Raw genomic sequence first — 14651 nt, forward strand, 5'->3', positions numbered from 1 at the left:
GCTGCATTCCCTGCCAACGGGCTCTTCCCAAGGCGATCCCGGGATGCGGAGGGATGGGAGCTGCTCCCAGCCCTTCCGACTGCAAACAGCACAGGGAGCGGAAGGGGGAACAACAGGAATCCAAGTGGATGCGCATCCGATGGGGGCTAAGGGGGGCCAAGGGAAGGGGAGCTGGGGGGGAGGGGAACGATCCCAATGCGCCGGGAAGAGCCGGGATTAGGGCGGGATACCCCCCTGTTCCCTTGGGGTCTGTTGCCGGCATTAAGCAGAGGCTTCCCCCCTGGAAGCTTCTGATGCCCTAAAGGACAGAGGGACGGGACCTGATGTCCAGACCCCCTTGCAGTGCCCAAACCCGCGTCTGGCTCGGTCCTTAGGGAACCTTTGGGCTCAAAGAGACCTTAAAGCTCCCCCTCATCCCAACCCTGGTCCCATGGCGTTTTATCCCCCACAAGCCTTAAGGAGCGGGCTTAAAAGCAAGCAGGGGGTTTGGCTGGGCCACGGATGCTGCACCTGAGCTCCCCCTTCGTCCTAAGCATCAGCTGAGCCTATGGAGCTCCACGGGCACAAACCCCACCTCGGAGCTTCGGGAGGGCAAAGCAAAAGCTCCTTCACCCCAGAGAGCCCTTTTTAATGCTGCTGTTTGAAGCCATTCTGCCTCAGAGTTACCCCCCCCCCCACCCCATTCCTGCCCTCCAAGGCCTTGCTGCATAGGGGTTCTGGGCTTTGGGCTGTCCCCGTGGAGGCAGGAGGAAAGCCAAAGCAAGCCAAGCCCTTTGTGCTCTAACCCCCCCCGCCCCGGCCCTGCTCGAAGCACCGGAAGTCACTTGATCCTCAAAGCCATGGGAAGGGACCCATGGGGGGTTACCCCCCTTCACATCCATCCCCGCCTAGGAAAGTCGCAGCTCCCTGCTGGGGAAGCTGCTCAGTGCTCCCAAGCCGCCCACGCCGTTCCCATCCCCGCTCCCCTACTGTCTACAAGCTCTTCCCAAAGGCAAGCAAAAGCAGCGAGCCCCACAGCGCTCCTCCCGGTACCGAGCCCCCCCCCCCAATGGGTGCAAGAGGTTTTGGGTGCTGGAGGGCCCAGCATCACCCCTCAGGGCGCCTGGCCGGTGAAGAAGGCTTTGGCCTGCCTGCACACGGGGTTCACGCAGAGAGGGCAGCAGAGGGGCAGCTGCCTGGAGCACACCTCCTCGGACGCCAGGTGGGAGCACACGAGCTCGGCCAGCGCCTGCGGGAGAGCAAATCACGGCCTTGCAAGGGGCCTTAAAGCTCATCTGAAGCCGAGAGGGGCCCCCCCCCAACCGCCCTCGGGGGGGTCAAGGCCGTTACCTTGGAGAACAGAGGGTTTCCATTCAGGGACTCCGCTCTTCGGATGTTTTCGACTCCACACTGCATAAAAACAAGGGGGGGGACCCAAGCTAAGCCTGACAAAGGCCTCCCCAGTGAGGATTCAAAGCCTCCCTCGCCTTAAACCGCTTCCGATCCATAGGAAAAGGCATTTTGCCCCCACATGCCATTGGAAGAAGCAGCTCCAAAGGGAAGCGAGGCCCCCAGAGCGCTCACCTCGTTGGCCAGGACTTGGGCGTACTCGATGTCCAGCTCGTAGAGCGTCTCGATGTGGTCGCTGGTGAAGGCTATAGGGACCAACAGCATGTTCTTCTGCCCTCGTTGGCACAGGCCTTTGATGGTCTCGTCCGTCTGGGGGCCAAGCCAAGGCATTGGTCCAACCTGCAGGCAAAGGGGAGGGAAATGAAGGCGTACGTGGGCTTTAGGGACTCAATTCTTGCGTGGGACAGCCTCAGGGACCTTAGGAAGCGCTGCCCTGTGAGGGCGGTGGGGCGCTGGCATGGGTTTGAACGGAGAAGCACCAAGTAACAAAGCCGGTTTGGACTGAGCTCACGTTAGGACGACGTTGATCCAACGGGAAGAGCGGTTTGAGTCATTCTGCTCCAGCAGGAACACCGGGAATGGGGGAATAAGGCGCTGAGGCTGTGAGAAGGGGGTGCTCTGGCCCCTTACCTTGGACTGCCACACCAGCCTGTAGGGGTTGGAGTAGTTGAGCTTCTCCATGACCCTCTGCACCGTGGCTCCCACCTCCTGCGGGTACGGGTCCCCGCGGTTCACCACCTGCGACACACGCACGGCACCCCGGTGTCACCCACGCAGAGCACCCATTGTGCAGCCCCAGGGCGGGACGGGAGCACCCCCGTTTGCTACTCACAGACATGGGGAGGGAGTGAGCAGAGAAGAGGATGACGACGTCTTTCCTCTTGTCGGGCGGGAAGAGGTCGAGCTCCTTCTGGATGTGGTCGGTGAAGCACTGCTCGGAACGGAGAGACCCGGATCAGAAACACTGGGGTGGGAGCGGGGCACAGGGAGGAGGGGCACGGAGAGGGGAATGGCTTTAACCTGCCCCAGGGGACACTGGGATGGGATGGTGGGAAGCAGCTCTTCCCCGTGAGGGTGCTGGGCCCCCGGGGTGGGCTGAAAGGAGGAGCTGGGGCTGCCCCATCCCTGGCTGCGGTCAAGGCCGGGTTGGCCCAGGCATCTGGCACGAAGCGACCCGTCTTCTCCTGCAGTTCAGACCCCGCAGGCAGCGAAAGAGCTCATTACTGTGACTGCAGGACAGCCCTGGAGCATCGCGGCTGGCGCCGTACCTGGATAAGGAGGGGATGTGTGGGCCACCGGTCAATGATGCTCCACTTCATCTTCGGCTTCGCCCCTTTCTGGCTGTAGTAGCGGTAGATGGCGTTTAAGCTGCTGCCTGCAGGGCACAGGGCGAAGCTCACCGGCGAGCACTGAGCTCCACGCACCTCGGGGGGAAGGCGCGAGCGCCGCAGCGGCGGCGCGGAACCGCACGCGGAACCGTGTGCGTCGGCCGGGACCTTAAGGCTCAGGCAGCTCCCGGCCCCGGCCGCCGGGGCAGCGGGGAGGGGAACGTCGGCCGGTGCTCGGCTCGGCAGGGAAAACCAACCTGTGGTGGAGCAGCTGTACTGGGGGTACTGGGTGAAAGCGACAGCCCTCTCGATGCCGTCCCGCTCCATGGCTTCAATGGCCTCTTCCGTCAGCGGGTGCACGTAGCGGAAGCCGATGTAGTACTTGTGAGGCGCTGCAGCGAGAGCACGGGAAGGGGAAGGGGAGCAGAGAGCGTCAGAGCGCCTCGGCAGCAAGCGCGGAGCCCAGCCCACCACGCCGAGGCCCTGAGGAGAAGGCCTGCGGGTGCTGGGCTTGGACGGGGGGAGCCTTTCGAGCACCTCCTGGGGCCGAAAGGGGCTGCAAGGGGCACGGGCCGGCGGCGTGGGGCTGGAACTTGGGGGGGGGGCTTTGAGGTCCTTTCCAAGCCAAAGCACTCCAGTGCTCCCGGAAAGCCAGCCGGCATGCACAACCTCTCCCCTGCGCCACACGCTCCGAGGCTTATCCCCACCACCCGGCCAAGAGGAGGCCCCCGGAGGCCTTATCAGGAGCAGGAGCTGCCCAGGGCTGGGCGGAAGGGCCCCGAGCGCAAGAGCAGATAAAGAGGGGCCAAGCTTTATCTGCGGAGCCCCCGGCAGCCCCTAGGGCCTTCGGTGCTCCTCTCCTCCGGGGCAAGGCTGAGGCCGCAGCCACACCGCCGCAGGGAAGGGCGCTGCTGACCCCCTCACAGGGCGCCAAGGAAGGGGTCCCTCAGCTCCCGGTACCACGCTCCCGTCGCAGCGGGCGCTGGGTGCAGGGCACGCGGCACCGCGGGCGCTCCCCCGCATGCCCGCTGCTCCCGGGGGCACCACGCATGGTGGGGTGTGGGGGGGGGTGATGGCACCGTGGCCCCTGCCCTCCGTGGGCATCCAGGGGCTTCTCCTGCCTGTCCCAGGGGAGGGGGCACGGGAGGGCACTGCCACAGGCTCCGAGGATGCTCCGGGTTGAAGGGAGCTTAAAGCTCACCCAGCTCCAAGAGGGACAGCTCCCAGCAGAGCAGCTTGCTCCCCGCGCCAGGGATGGGGCAGCCCCCGCTGCAGGGTGACCCCGCTCCCGTGGGGGAGAGCTCCTTCCCTATATCCCACCTCTGGCACCTGAGAGCCATCCCCCTTGTCCCGTCCCTACAGCCCTCGGCCGGGAGGGCAGCAACCCACGCGGAGGCCTTATCTCCTGCTCCTGCCCTGGGTGCAGCTGCCTCCTATCAGCCAGCCAAGCCCCGCCACGTTCACCTACGGCCCTTGTCTCTTCTGCCAAGCCTGCCCCTCTTCCCCCTGCTCCCAGGCCCCATCCCCGTGCGCTCTTCCAGCCCTTATCCGCAGCTCCGGAAGGCCGGGATGCACCCAGGACAAGAAGGCGCGGTACCGGTGCGAGGAGACATGCTGTCCAGCAGCTTCACCATGCCTTCCCCTTGCAGGGCCGTCCACTTCTTGATGGGGGACCCGCCTCCGATCCTGCTGTACTGCTCCTGCACCTTGGGCGTGCGGCGCTTGGCGATGAAGGGCGCCAGCTTGCTGCAGCGGGCGAAGGGACACGGAGCCCCATCAGCACCAAAGCATCACCTCGGCCCCCACCTCCCCGAGCCACGGGGTTCCACCCGCGTTAGCTTCCGCCTTCCCCAGCTTCCTCGGCGGGGGGAGACCGGGGCTTGCAGGAGGAGAGGGCGATCCCTGGGCACGGAGCACCGGGCCTCGCGCTGCTGAGCCACCTTGCTCCCCACAGAGCCGCCAGACAGGACAGCAAGCCCAAGGAGAGCCTCACCTCTGGGCCGGCAGCGTCATGAGGTCTGTGTCCAGGAAGAGGCGAAGCAGGAAGTCATGGACATCATCCAGGCGCTCCGGACCGCCCATGTTCAGCATCAGGATTCCCGTCTTGGGCTTCCTACGGGAGCAAGAGGCAGTCCCAGTGCCACTGAGCTGCTGCTTGAGGAGCGCCGTCCTTCCCAGATCAGCTGAGCCTTCCGCGCCAGGCCCTTCGCCCAAGCAGCTTCCTGCTCGCAAGCTCATCCCGCTCATGGGAAAAGAGGAGCTGCAAGCACAAGCAGGCCCAGGACGAGCATTTACTATGGAAAGGAACCGCTTTGGGACGGAGTCGGACCGGGAACAGGCTGAGAGCGCGAACAAGGCGGTACGGGAGGCTCTAAAACAGGGTCTAAGAACCCCTGCCCATCCCTATCGGGACGGGATGCGCTTTAGGGTCCTTCCCAAGCCAAAGCAGCCTGCACTAAGAGCCCAGTGTTCGTCCTATTGCCCTGCCCCAGGCCTTCCTTCGGCTCACAGCCCCCCAGGGCACCCCCCCCAGGCCCCACTCACTGCGGCTGCGTGCGGGGCTGGGTGCTGGCTGTCACGGCGGCGGCGGCGGCCTGAGCCCTCCATCGCAGCGGGAGCCTCAGCTGGCTGCTGCCCTGCAGCACTGCGAGAGAGGGGAGAGCCCCGTGAGCACCCCGCGCCCCGCCTGGAGCTCCGGGGCCTGGAATCCACGGGAGGGAAGGAACGGGAACCTCCGGCCTCCCTCTGCGCACCCAAACCCAGCCCGACCTTCCGGCTTAAGGTGCCGAGGCCAAGGGCACCAGGGAGGGCTCCCACACCGCGGCAAGGAAGGGAACTCCTCGGAGGACACCTGGGGGGCCGCAGGCAGGCAAAGCATCCCTACAGCACCCATATAGCACCCATATAGCATCCTTACAGCACCCTTATAGCATCCCTACAGCATCATTATACCATACCTACAGCATCCCTATAGCACCCATATAGCATCCTTATAGCATCCCTTACAGCACCCTTATAGCATCCCTACAGCATCATTATACCATACCTACAGCATCCCTATAGCACCCTTATAGCATCCCTACAGCACCCGTATAGCATCCCTATAGCACCCTTATAGCATCCCTACAGCATCCCTATAGCACCCGTATAGCATCCCTACAGCATCCCTATAGCACCCGTACAGCATCCCTACAGCACCTGTATAGCATCCCTACAGCATCCCTATAGCACCCGTATAGCATCCTTATAGCACCCCTATAGCATCCTTATAGCATCCCTATAGCATCCCTTACAGCATCCTTATAGCATCCCTACAGCATCATTATAGCATCCCTACAGCATCCGTACAGCATTCCTACAGCATCCCTATACCATCACTATAGCAAGCCTATAGCATCATTATAGCATCCCTACAACATCCATACAGCATCCCTATAGCATCATTATAGCACCCCTACAACATCCATACAGCATCCCTACAGCACCCCTATAGCATTCCTACAGCACCCCTACAGCACCCCTATAGCGGGATGAGCACGGCTGGGGTTGAGGAGCCTTCTCCAGGCTACCCCACGCCAACACCTCGACCCCGAACAGAAGCTCTAAGCGATCCTTGGGCGTTTGAACTCCGTGAAGCCTTTGCCTGCGCTCAGCGCGGGTTCTGCCCGGACGCCGCCGCGGTTTCAGCGCCGTTTCCTTCCGTTCCAACGGGACATCAGCGCCCGGGCACGCCGGGATGCGCCGTTTCCTTCCGTTCCAACGGGACATCAGCGCCCGGGCACGCCGGGATGCGCCGTTTCCTTCCGTTCCAACGGGACATCAGCGCCCGGGCACGCCGGGATGCGCCGTTTCCTTCCGTTCCAACGGGACATCAGCGCCCGGGCACGCCGGGATGCGCCGTTTCCCTCCGTTCCAACGGGACATCAGCGCCCGGACACGCCGGGATGCGCCGTTTCCCTCCGTTCCAACGGGACATCAGCGCCCGGACACGCCGGGATGCGCCGTTTCCTTCCGTTCCAACGGGACATCAGCGCCCGGACACGCCGGGATGCGCCGTTTCCTTCCGTTCCAACGGGACATCAGCGCCCGGGCACGCCGGGATGCGTCCGTCCCGCGCAGCACCGACGGCAGCGGCTCGGAGCGCCCGACGGGAAGGGCTCTGCCCCGGGCCCGTGCACAGAGCGCACCCGCGGGCCGGGAACGGGGCCCCGGGGCGCTCCGCACCGCGCACAGCGGGAGCGGCACCGAGGGCAGCCGGAGGCCCCAGCGCCGCTCCCCCCCCCCCTCCGTTACGAAAGGCCCCGCTCCGTTGTGTAACCGGGACCCGCCGCCGCCACCGCCCCCCCCCCCCCGGAGCCCGGAGGCCGCTCCCCGTCCGCCGCCGCCCCCAGGCCCCGCTCCAGGCCCCCCGCGCTCACCGGGACGCGCGGCCCGGCCCGCGGCCGCCGCCATGTTGGCCGCCCGCATTCCCTCAGACGCTCCGGGCCCGGCCCCGCGCCTCCCTCCCTGCCCGGCCGCGGGGCGGGGACGGGGCCGGGGCCAGGCGGGGCCGGGCCCGGGGGGCACCGGTAGCGCTGAGGGGGCGGAGGGGAGACATCGACCCCAGGGTCCTAAAGGGGCTCCGGGGAGGGGGGGGGGGGGGAGGTTGGGATAAGGGACGGGAGAACGGGAACGGGTTTGAGCCGGCCGAGGGAAGGAGCCGTCCCCGGGCGGGCGGGACGTGGAAGGGCAGCGGGGGCGGCCCTGAGCTCCCAGGCGCCCTCCGCCACGGATGGAGGGGTCCGTGCCCATGGCGGACACGGCGAGGGCATCCCGAGCTCGGCAAGGAGAGGCAGGGCCCGCGGTGCTGCTGCAGGGAGCATCCTTTATTGGGGGCTCACAGGGGACATGCAGGAGGGAGGAAAGCGGCCCCGCACGCTGAACACGCACTCAATCCTATCCCAGAACGGGGCTCCAGCCCGGGAAACCAGTGCGGTGCAGCTGGGAAAGGGGGAATTGCTCCACAGTGAAGCCAGGCTTCACGGGGCGAGGAGAGGCAGGAGCCCACATCCAATTGGACTGCTAAGGGCCCAGCTCCTTTGGGATTGGAGGGCAGCACGCTGCTCCTGTATCCACCAGGATCCACGCTCCGACACGCATACGGGTCCTTCAGCCCCAGGGAAAAGGGATAAGCAGCAACACCCCCCCCCCCCCCCCGCCTCATCCCTCCTCACCAATAAATAATCAGGGAAACACAAGGAAAATCCAACCCACACCTCTTGCAATGGAATTCCGTGCTGGATCCCACTCGAGCGGAGCTTCCATGCAAACAAGGAACGCTGCTCAGCTCCAGTATTCCTACTTCACTGCCTCCTTCCTCCCCTTGCCATGTGGGAATTCAAAGCAAGCTGCCCCACTCAAATGGAATCAAAAGCACCAAGAGCACCCAGCCCCAATCCCTCCGAGCCCCACAAATCCAACGGAGGAGCATATTCCCAAGGAGGGACAGGGCTGGAGCTCGGCCCAAGACACATCCACGCTTCTCTTCCAGTCCAGGAGGAGTGTTTTCCATGCAAAGAGGGGTTGATTTTCCTTCCCTTCCCTTCCCTTTCCTTGGAGGAGCACAAGTCCCGTTCTCCCAAGGGATCCTCCTTTTCCTAGGAGCTGCAGCCCTAGGGTTTGCAGCGCTGGACGAAGCGGGGGTACAGGCAGACATCCCTGATGTGGTGCCTGTTGAGGATCCAGGTGAGGAAGCGCTCCAAGCCCAAGCCGTAGCCGCCGTGAGGGCAGGTCCCGTACTTCCTCTGGGCCATGCAAAGCAAAGAGGAGATGGGAATCCCGGGCATCCCGTTTATGCTGGCCCAGCACTAACAAGAGCAGGAAAAGGGCCCTAAACCATTCCGGGAGTTTTGGGGCGAGGAGGGAGATGGATTCTGCTCCCTGCAGGCGGGATGCCTGTGGCTGCTTGCCCTGACTTCCCTCGCCGTGGGGACTATGAGGAAAGGGAAGGGAAAGGCCGAGTGCTTCCCTGTCAACCTCTCCTTACCTAACCCACCCCATCGCAGGAGACACCGCGAGAGGAAGGCGTCCCCGTGGGCGGCTCCAGCAACGGTGTGAGCGCACAGGAACCGCTTCCCCACTGCGTTTTGGCCCTGGCCGAATTCCTCGGGGCCAGCCTCCAAGAGGTTTCCGATTTCGGCTGCACCACTGGAGAGGCCGGCAGGGGCCTGAAAGCTCCTCCGGTTCCACCCCTCAGCGCCACCTTCCGAGCCCCGTCCCAACACTGCCCGTCCCCAAGAGCGCTTTAAAGCCCCGGATCCCACCAAGGAGCAGGCGGAGGTGGTGTTACGGACCTGATCCGTGTACCAGTAGTACGGCGTGGGATCGATGCCCTCCCTCTTGTAGCCCTCGAGCAGCTCCTCGCTGTCCCAGATACGCATGGAGCCCCCGACGATCTCCCCCACGTTCGGCATCAACACGTCCACCTAGAGCGGATCCAAGCGTTCCGAGGGGCTGGGAGCAACCCTCTGGGGCCTGCCCCCCGGCGGGATCGGGAAGCCCTACTTACGGACTCGGTGAGGCGGGGATCGTCCTGGCAGCGCTGCATGTAGAAGGACTTGATCTCGGCGGGGAATCGGCACAGCAAGATGGGCTCGTTGATGGCGTCCGTCATCAGCCTCTCGGGAGCTTCGGGAATGTCCTGGCGATAAGGGAGGACTTAGCGCTACGTGAAGCCGAGCGCCCGGCGCCCAGCGCGTACCGGTGTGACACCGAGGCCACGCGTATCCATACGCTGATCCAGGAGCAACCAATCGTCCCTTCCCCATGGGGCAGGCAGAAAACTGAGGAAAACCCAACCTGACCCCCGGCTTCCCAAAGCGGAAGAGCCCAATCTGCCTTCCTCCTCAAACCTCAAGCAGTTTGAGTGCTCCCTCTGCAACCTCCCGTGGGGTGCAGCTTGAAGACCTTTCCCTCCACCATCTTTGAAACCAGCAACAGCAAAGAGGGCAAACGGCAAAGGGCAGCGGGAGTTTGGTGGGGATGAACGCGTGAAGAGCCTCAGCCAGCCTTACTTCTCCAAACTCGTAGTGCGTGCCATCCTCCTTCTTGACATCGTGCTCCTTCAGCCACTCGATGGCTTCGCTGTAGTTCATCCGGCGGAAAGGGCGCTTCGGGGGCTGGAAACCCTGAGGAGGAGCAGGGAAAACCAGTGGGAATCTGGGGAGAACACCACTCCTCCAGGTGACTGGCACGGTCGCGGCAGGCTTGAGGCACAGACACCGCTCTCTGCAGCTCATGTGCCCACAGATTGCTCCCGAGTAACTACATCCATCAAGCTCAGGAGGAACACATCTCCCCAAAGGCAGCAGGGGACAAAGGCTCTGCGCGCAGTGAAAGCACTTCAGAGCTCCACCTTCTGGGGGAAGAAGTGAATCACCGCTTGTCACCGCTCCAGCCCATCACCAGTACAAGCTCTGGGATAGAGGCTTTGATTCCATATTAAACCCCAGTGTTTTCCTGGCTCCTGGAGCTTGCTAGCAGGGGACTTCTTCCCCCGCCCCTGGAGGAGTCGGTGGGTTAGTGCTTTCCATGAGCGTTGGAAGACGGGGAGCTTTAAGCTCCCTTCCAACCCAACCCAGTCTGTGATGTGACTTCATAGTGTTAGAGCTCCCTGCTTTCCCAAACATTCCCATCAGGAAGAGCTAAAGATCCTATCTGCCTTGCCATTGCTGCCTGTCCCTACGTACCGGGTTCAGGTCGTAGAGTAAACCCGCCGCAGGCGACTTCAAGACCCTGTCCACCACATCACACACCAGGCTCTCCAGCCGGTCCAACAGCTCCCCGAAGCTGATGAAGGGACATTCGGCTTCGATGTGGGTGTACCTGAAACACACAGGCACCGTCAGAGAGCCACCCAGGAGCAACCTCTACTTAGCTCAATGTCCCCTGACGCCCACCAAGACAAGGTCTCACCTCAAACACTCCTCCCACGTTGGGCTGTCTGCTTGTGGTACATCAACCCCCTGCTCCCCCGCCCCGCTTTACAACCTCCCTACTACCCCCCCCCCAGCAAAGCTGGCTCCTTCCTCCCTCCTTACTCTGCCAGGTGCCTGCGGGTGCGGGACTGCTCCGCTCTGTAGGACTGCGCGATGCAGAACACGTCCCCCAGGGCCGGGACGCAGGTCTCCAGGTAGAGCTGCGAGGACTGCGTCAAGTAGGCCTCTTCCCCAAAGTAATCCAGCTTGAAGAGGGTGGAGCCCCCCTCCACCTGGGTCTGGACCAGGGTCGGTGGCGTGACCTGGTGGAGAACGACACCGAAGGAGGACGGGCAGGGACGAGGCGCCCAAGATGGGATCCGTAAGGAAACCGCCGCGGGAGGGAGGACACGGAAGCAGCGAGCTCCTGCCACTCACCTCGTAATAACCGTTGGCAAAGAAGTGGTCCCTGAAGGCCTGCACCACCGTGGAGCGCACCTTGAAGATCTTGGCCATGTTCTCGCCTCGGATCATCATGTGCCTGTTGTTGAGCTGCACGTCCACCTCCGAGTCCTCGTTGAGCACGTTGTCAGCTCCTCCCGCTGGCGCCAGGCCGATGAGCTCCCAGTAGTCACAGTTGAGCTCGTGGCCTCCTGGAGCCTGCCGAGGGCGAGAGGAAACGCCTCAGAGGCCTCCTTTTCGGCCCTGGCGGCGCGGTGGAGACGTCACCTTAACCACAGCGTCACCCCGGTGTACAACACCGGGCCGCTGGCGGCCCGCCGTGAGGGGACTGACTCCCTGCAGCTGCTCAACGGGTGGCTACGGAGGAGATGGTAAAACACCGGGACCACACTGCAGGCTCCATCCTCGGGGACGGCAGGAACACAGCCGGACAAGCCCTCACATCAGATCTTCAGGAAGAGAAGGGACCCTTCCTGAGGGCCCTCAGAGGTTCCTCCCAACCAAAACCACCCTGGGTGACCTCCACTGGGAGCTACTCCTGGCTGGGAGAGGTAGTTTGGTGCTAAAACACAAGAGGCTGGCACTAAAAGCCTTACTACAACCCCAGGGTGAGGAGTCCTCCCCTCTACGAGAAGACTTCCGCGTTCTCTAAGCGCCTTGAGCCGCTGCCACAGACCATGGCTCCTGCGAGAGCGATCCCATACCTGCTTCCCTTGGGGAAGGAGGTTCAGCGTTCCGTACGCTGCGACGCTGCTCTCCGTGGAGAGAACCAGCCCGTTGTAACACTGGCACTGCGGGGAGACAGGAGGCAAAGGGAAGGTCAGGTCTGGGCTTGGGGTGACACGGATTGGAGCTCCCTCCTACTTGTAAGCAGCTCTCCCGTTGGCACTTGCAACTCCTTCCCACTAGAGGGGCCTTGGGCAACCCCACAGCTTGAATCAGAGGGTTTGGGGCTTCCAACGAGAGGGAAAAGGAGAGGGACGAGCGCTTCGCTTAACGACGGGACGAAGGCATCCCAACTCACCAGCTCATCCGACAGGACACACTGCAGGAAACCAGTGCCATCCCTCAAGACAACGAACATCAGGTTCTTTCCTAGGCGGCAGACAAGGAGAAAAGCCTTCGTGGTGCTTCTTTCCACACCTTTAAGCTTCCAGCTGTGCTGTTTGACTCCTCAGCTTGCAGGGTGGCTTTAAAGGTAAGCGCTGCCCCGGTCCGGGTCTGAACCCCGAGCGCGCTCCATCCCCTCACAGCCCAAGGCCCACGCTTACCCTGCCTCCTCAGGCGGTGAATCCAACCAAACACCTTCACCCTCTGGCCTCTGTAAGCCTCCAGAGCAGCAATCTTCACCTGGGAACAGGGAACGGAGGCGAGGGGAGAGGTGACTCACCTCCGGGACAGCGCTCGCCATGCAATTACGCGGCACCTTCCTCCCCCTGAAGCTGAATTCCATCCCGGGTGGAAGCACAGCTCCGACACTCAACAGCTGAGCAAGGGAAGAGTCGTTTAGCCAGGAAAGGCAGTAAGCTGGGGCAGCATTCCCAGGCTTCACACCGAGTCCTTCCTGCTCAGTGTGGAGAAGCTAAGGACCGGAAGAGCTTTTAAAGCAGCTCGTGTTGCGTGCGACCTAAAGCCTGTGCACTACAGCCAGAAACCAAAGGCGTGTTTAGGGCTGGTAAGAAGGCCTTGAAGCCCCACAGAGCAGCCAAACCAGGCCGTGCATCGAGCCCCCACTGGCTCTTACTCACACATTTTGGCTCCGGAAGCCTCGGGTCGTTCTTGATCACAACCTTCTTGGCCTCCTCCAGGTTCTTCTCCCTCCTCAAGAGATCTTCTGCCTGCAGAGCAAGGGAACGAGATGTATTCAATAGGCTTGGGCTCATTGCCACTCTTTGGACTGCAGATTACCACGTACACGGGTGCCCAAGAGCTGAAGCTGCCCTAATGCACGCTCATGCTGGGAATGAAAGCACAGCTTCATTCCTCACCTGCACTTCCTCAACTCTGCCTTGTCCTAACCTAAGCAAAGCCAAGCTCTGAGTAACCACGGTGGAAAACGTGGCCCAGACGAAGCTGTTTGGGGCCGGGAATGCCAGCACCAGCGCGTAACGGGGTTGGGGAAGAAGGGGCTGTGCTTCCCAGCGGGGCAACCCACCTCCTTCTTCTCCTTTGCTTCGTTCTTCATCTGCTCCCTGTGCCACAGCTTCTTGCCGTTCTTCATCTGCGACTTGGATATGATGGCCCATCTCTGCATTAAACCAAGACAAGGCATTGGAGCCGCGTCCCGTCCGGGGCCACCGACGGAATTCCTCGTGGAAGCTCTACGGCACCTCGTGTTCCTTCTGCGAGTCCACGTAGATAGTGGGGAACGGCTCCTTCCCTGCTGTCAGCAAGGCCTGGCGAGGGGGGAGCAGCACCATTAACGGCCTGAAGGCATCCCCAAGCGCGCATCCTGCTCCCCACCCTTCTGCAGCGGCCAAACCAGACCCACAAACCCACCTGCCCTCAAGGCCTCCCGTAGAAGGCGTTACCTTCAGAACAGTCTTGAAGGGCTTCTTCTGGGTCCCATCCCCACTGGAATCGTTGCCTTCTCGGTCGGAAACATAGAGCTCCTCTGGAAGAGGGGCAAAGGCGGGGAGCAGGCCCCGTTAGCAGGAGGAGGAGCTGGGCACACACACACATATACACACACGCACACATATATACACATATACACACACACACACACATATACACACATATACATACACACATATACACACATATACACACATATACATACACACACATATACACACACACACGGGCGTTCAGCCTTCGCGCTTATCTTGCTGATAACCTCCCACAGCAGCCGCCTGGGCACAGTGCGGAGGGGGCCTGGCCACGGCCTGCAGGCCTGACTCCACCACAGGGCTCGGGGAAGCAGCTTTAAGGCCTCCCCCGCTGCCCACCCCCCCCCCCCCCCGTTCCCGAGCCGCCCCCGGGCCTGCCCCCGCTCCGTCCCTGCCGCCCTAAGGCCGCAGCCCCGCTCCGACCGAGCTCCGCGGGCCACAACCGGCCGCCATCTTCCCCCCGGGCCGAGGAGCGCGCTGCCCAACCGAGCCGAGCCGAGCCGAAGCTTCCCGAAGCGCTCCGAAAGGAACCGAGCCGGTCCGAGCGGCTCCGAAAGGACCCGAGCGGCTCCGAACGGTCCCGAGCCGGTCCGGAAGGTCCCTGGGAGCCCGGCTGGCTCCCTCCCGCCGCGGGCCCTCACCGAGCACCAGCGCCGCCGTCCTGCCCAGCACCTCGCCCGCCATGTCGGCCCCGAGCCCGCCGGTAGTGCGTCACCGCGCTTCCGCCCACCGGCAGGGGCGGGACACCGGCGGCAGGCGCAAGGCGGGAGAGGAAGCAGCGTCACGTGACCACAGAAGCCACGCCCCCCGGGAGGCCACGCCCCCTGCCCGCGCTCCTGAGGGGAAGCCCCGCCCCTCGGGCAGCCCTGAGGGAGCCGCGGCCCGGGCGCCCCGGGGCCGGTTGA

At 63.1% G+C, this 14651-nt stretch overlaps 3 protein-coding genes across 3 annotated transcripts; 1 reads left to right on the plus strand and 2 right to left on the minus strand.

The window, feature by feature from the left end:
- Positions 1-1093: 1093 nt before the first annotated feature.
- FECH (ferrochelatase) lies at positions 1094-4843 on the minus strand. The gene is made up of 9 exons (XM_057405306.1): positions 4711-4843; positions 4315-4463; positions 2975-3109; positions 2658-2764; positions 2222-2320; positions 2020-2127; positions 1564-1728; positions 1330-1389; positions 1094-1228 (listed from the first exon to the last, which is right to left on the minus strand). Exons 1-9 carry the CDS (start codon positions 4806-4808, stop codon positions 1094-1096), a joined length of 1056 nt encoding a protein of 351 aa, XP_057261289.1. The 5' UTR covers positions 4809-4843.
- Positions 4844-4962: 119 nt separating this feature from the next.
- Positions 4963-7726, plus strand: LOC130597086 (basic proline-rich protein-like). Its single transcript, XM_057405307.1, has 4 exons — positions 4963-5076; positions 5210-5499; positions 6354-7285; positions 7662-7726. Exons 1-4 carry the CDS (start codon positions 4963-4965, stop codon positions 7724-7726), a joined length of 1401 nt encoding a protein of 466 aa, XP_057261290.1.
- A 642-nt stretch (positions 7727-8368) lies between these two features.
- Positions 8369-14435, minus strand: NARS1 (asparaginyl-tRNA synthetase 1). The gene is made up of 15 exons (XM_057405344.1): positions 14388-14435; positions 13666-13748; positions 13465-13530; positions 13290-13382; positions 12883-12972; positions 12406-12484; positions 12159-12229; positions 11839-11925; positions 11111-11332; positions 10796-10995; positions 10445-10580; positions 9770-9883; positions 9265-9396; positions 9050-9181; positions 8369-8500 (listed from the first exon to the last, which is right to left on the minus strand). Exons 1-15 carry the CDS (start codon positions 14428-14430, stop codon positions 8369-8371), a joined length of 1680 nt encoding a protein of 559 aa, XP_057261327.1. The 5' UTR covers positions 14431-14435.
- Positions 14436-14651: the final 216 nt, after the last annotated feature.

Source organism: Pezoporus wallicus, unplaced genomic scaffold, assembly GCF_028554395.1.
Source record: "Pezoporus wallicus isolate ANWC-B61680 ecotype Strahan unplaced genomic scaffold, APGP_CSIRO_Pwel_v1 contig_9101, whole genome shotgun sequence".
NCBI classification, from domain to species: Eukaryota; Metazoa; Chordata; class Aves; order Psittaciformes; family Psittacidae; genus Pezoporus; species Pezoporus wallicus.

Excerpts from the sequence above, each read along its gene's own strand:
- FECH (XM_057405306.1), bottom strand. The coding sequence starts at position 4,808 with ATGCTGAACATGGGCGGTCCGGAGCGCCTGGATGATGTCCATGACTTC. Across the intron at positions 2,128-2,221 it reads CTCACTCCCTCCCCATGTCT|GTGGTGAACCGCGGGGACCC; the intron begins GTGAGTAGCAAA and ends CGTGTGTCGCAG. Across the intron at positions 1,390-1,563 it reads CCCAAGTCCTGGCCAACGAG|TGTGGAGTCGAAAACATCCG; the intron begins GTGAGCGCTCTG and ends GTTTTTATGCAG.
- LOC130597086 (XM_057405307.1), top strand. The coding sequence starts at position 4,963 with ATGGGAAAAGAGGAGCTGCAAGCACAAGCAGGCCCAGGACGAGCATTT. Across the intron at positions 5,077-5,209 it reads CTGAGAGCGCGAACAAGGCG|GCCTTCCTTCGGCTCACAGC; the intron begins GTACGGGAGGCT and ends GCCCTGCCCCAG. Across the intron at positions 5,500-6,353 it reads GCCCGACCTTCCGGCTTAAG|CCTTTGCCTGCGCTCAGCGC; the intron begins GTGCCGAGGCCA and ends AACTCCGTGAAG.
- NARS1 (XM_057405344.1), bottom strand. The coding sequence starts at position 14,430 with ATGGCGGGCGAGGTGCTGGGCAGGACGGCGGCGCTGGTGCTCG. Across the intron at positions 13,531-13,665 it reads CCTTCAAGACTGTTCTGAAG|GCCTTGCTGACAGCAGGGAA; the intron begins GTAACGCCTTCT and ends CCCCCTCGCCAG. Across the intron at positions 9,182-9,264 it reads ATCCCCGCCTCACCGAGTCC|GTGGACGTGTTGATGCCGAA; the intron begins GTAAGTAGGGCT and ends GATCCGCTCTAG.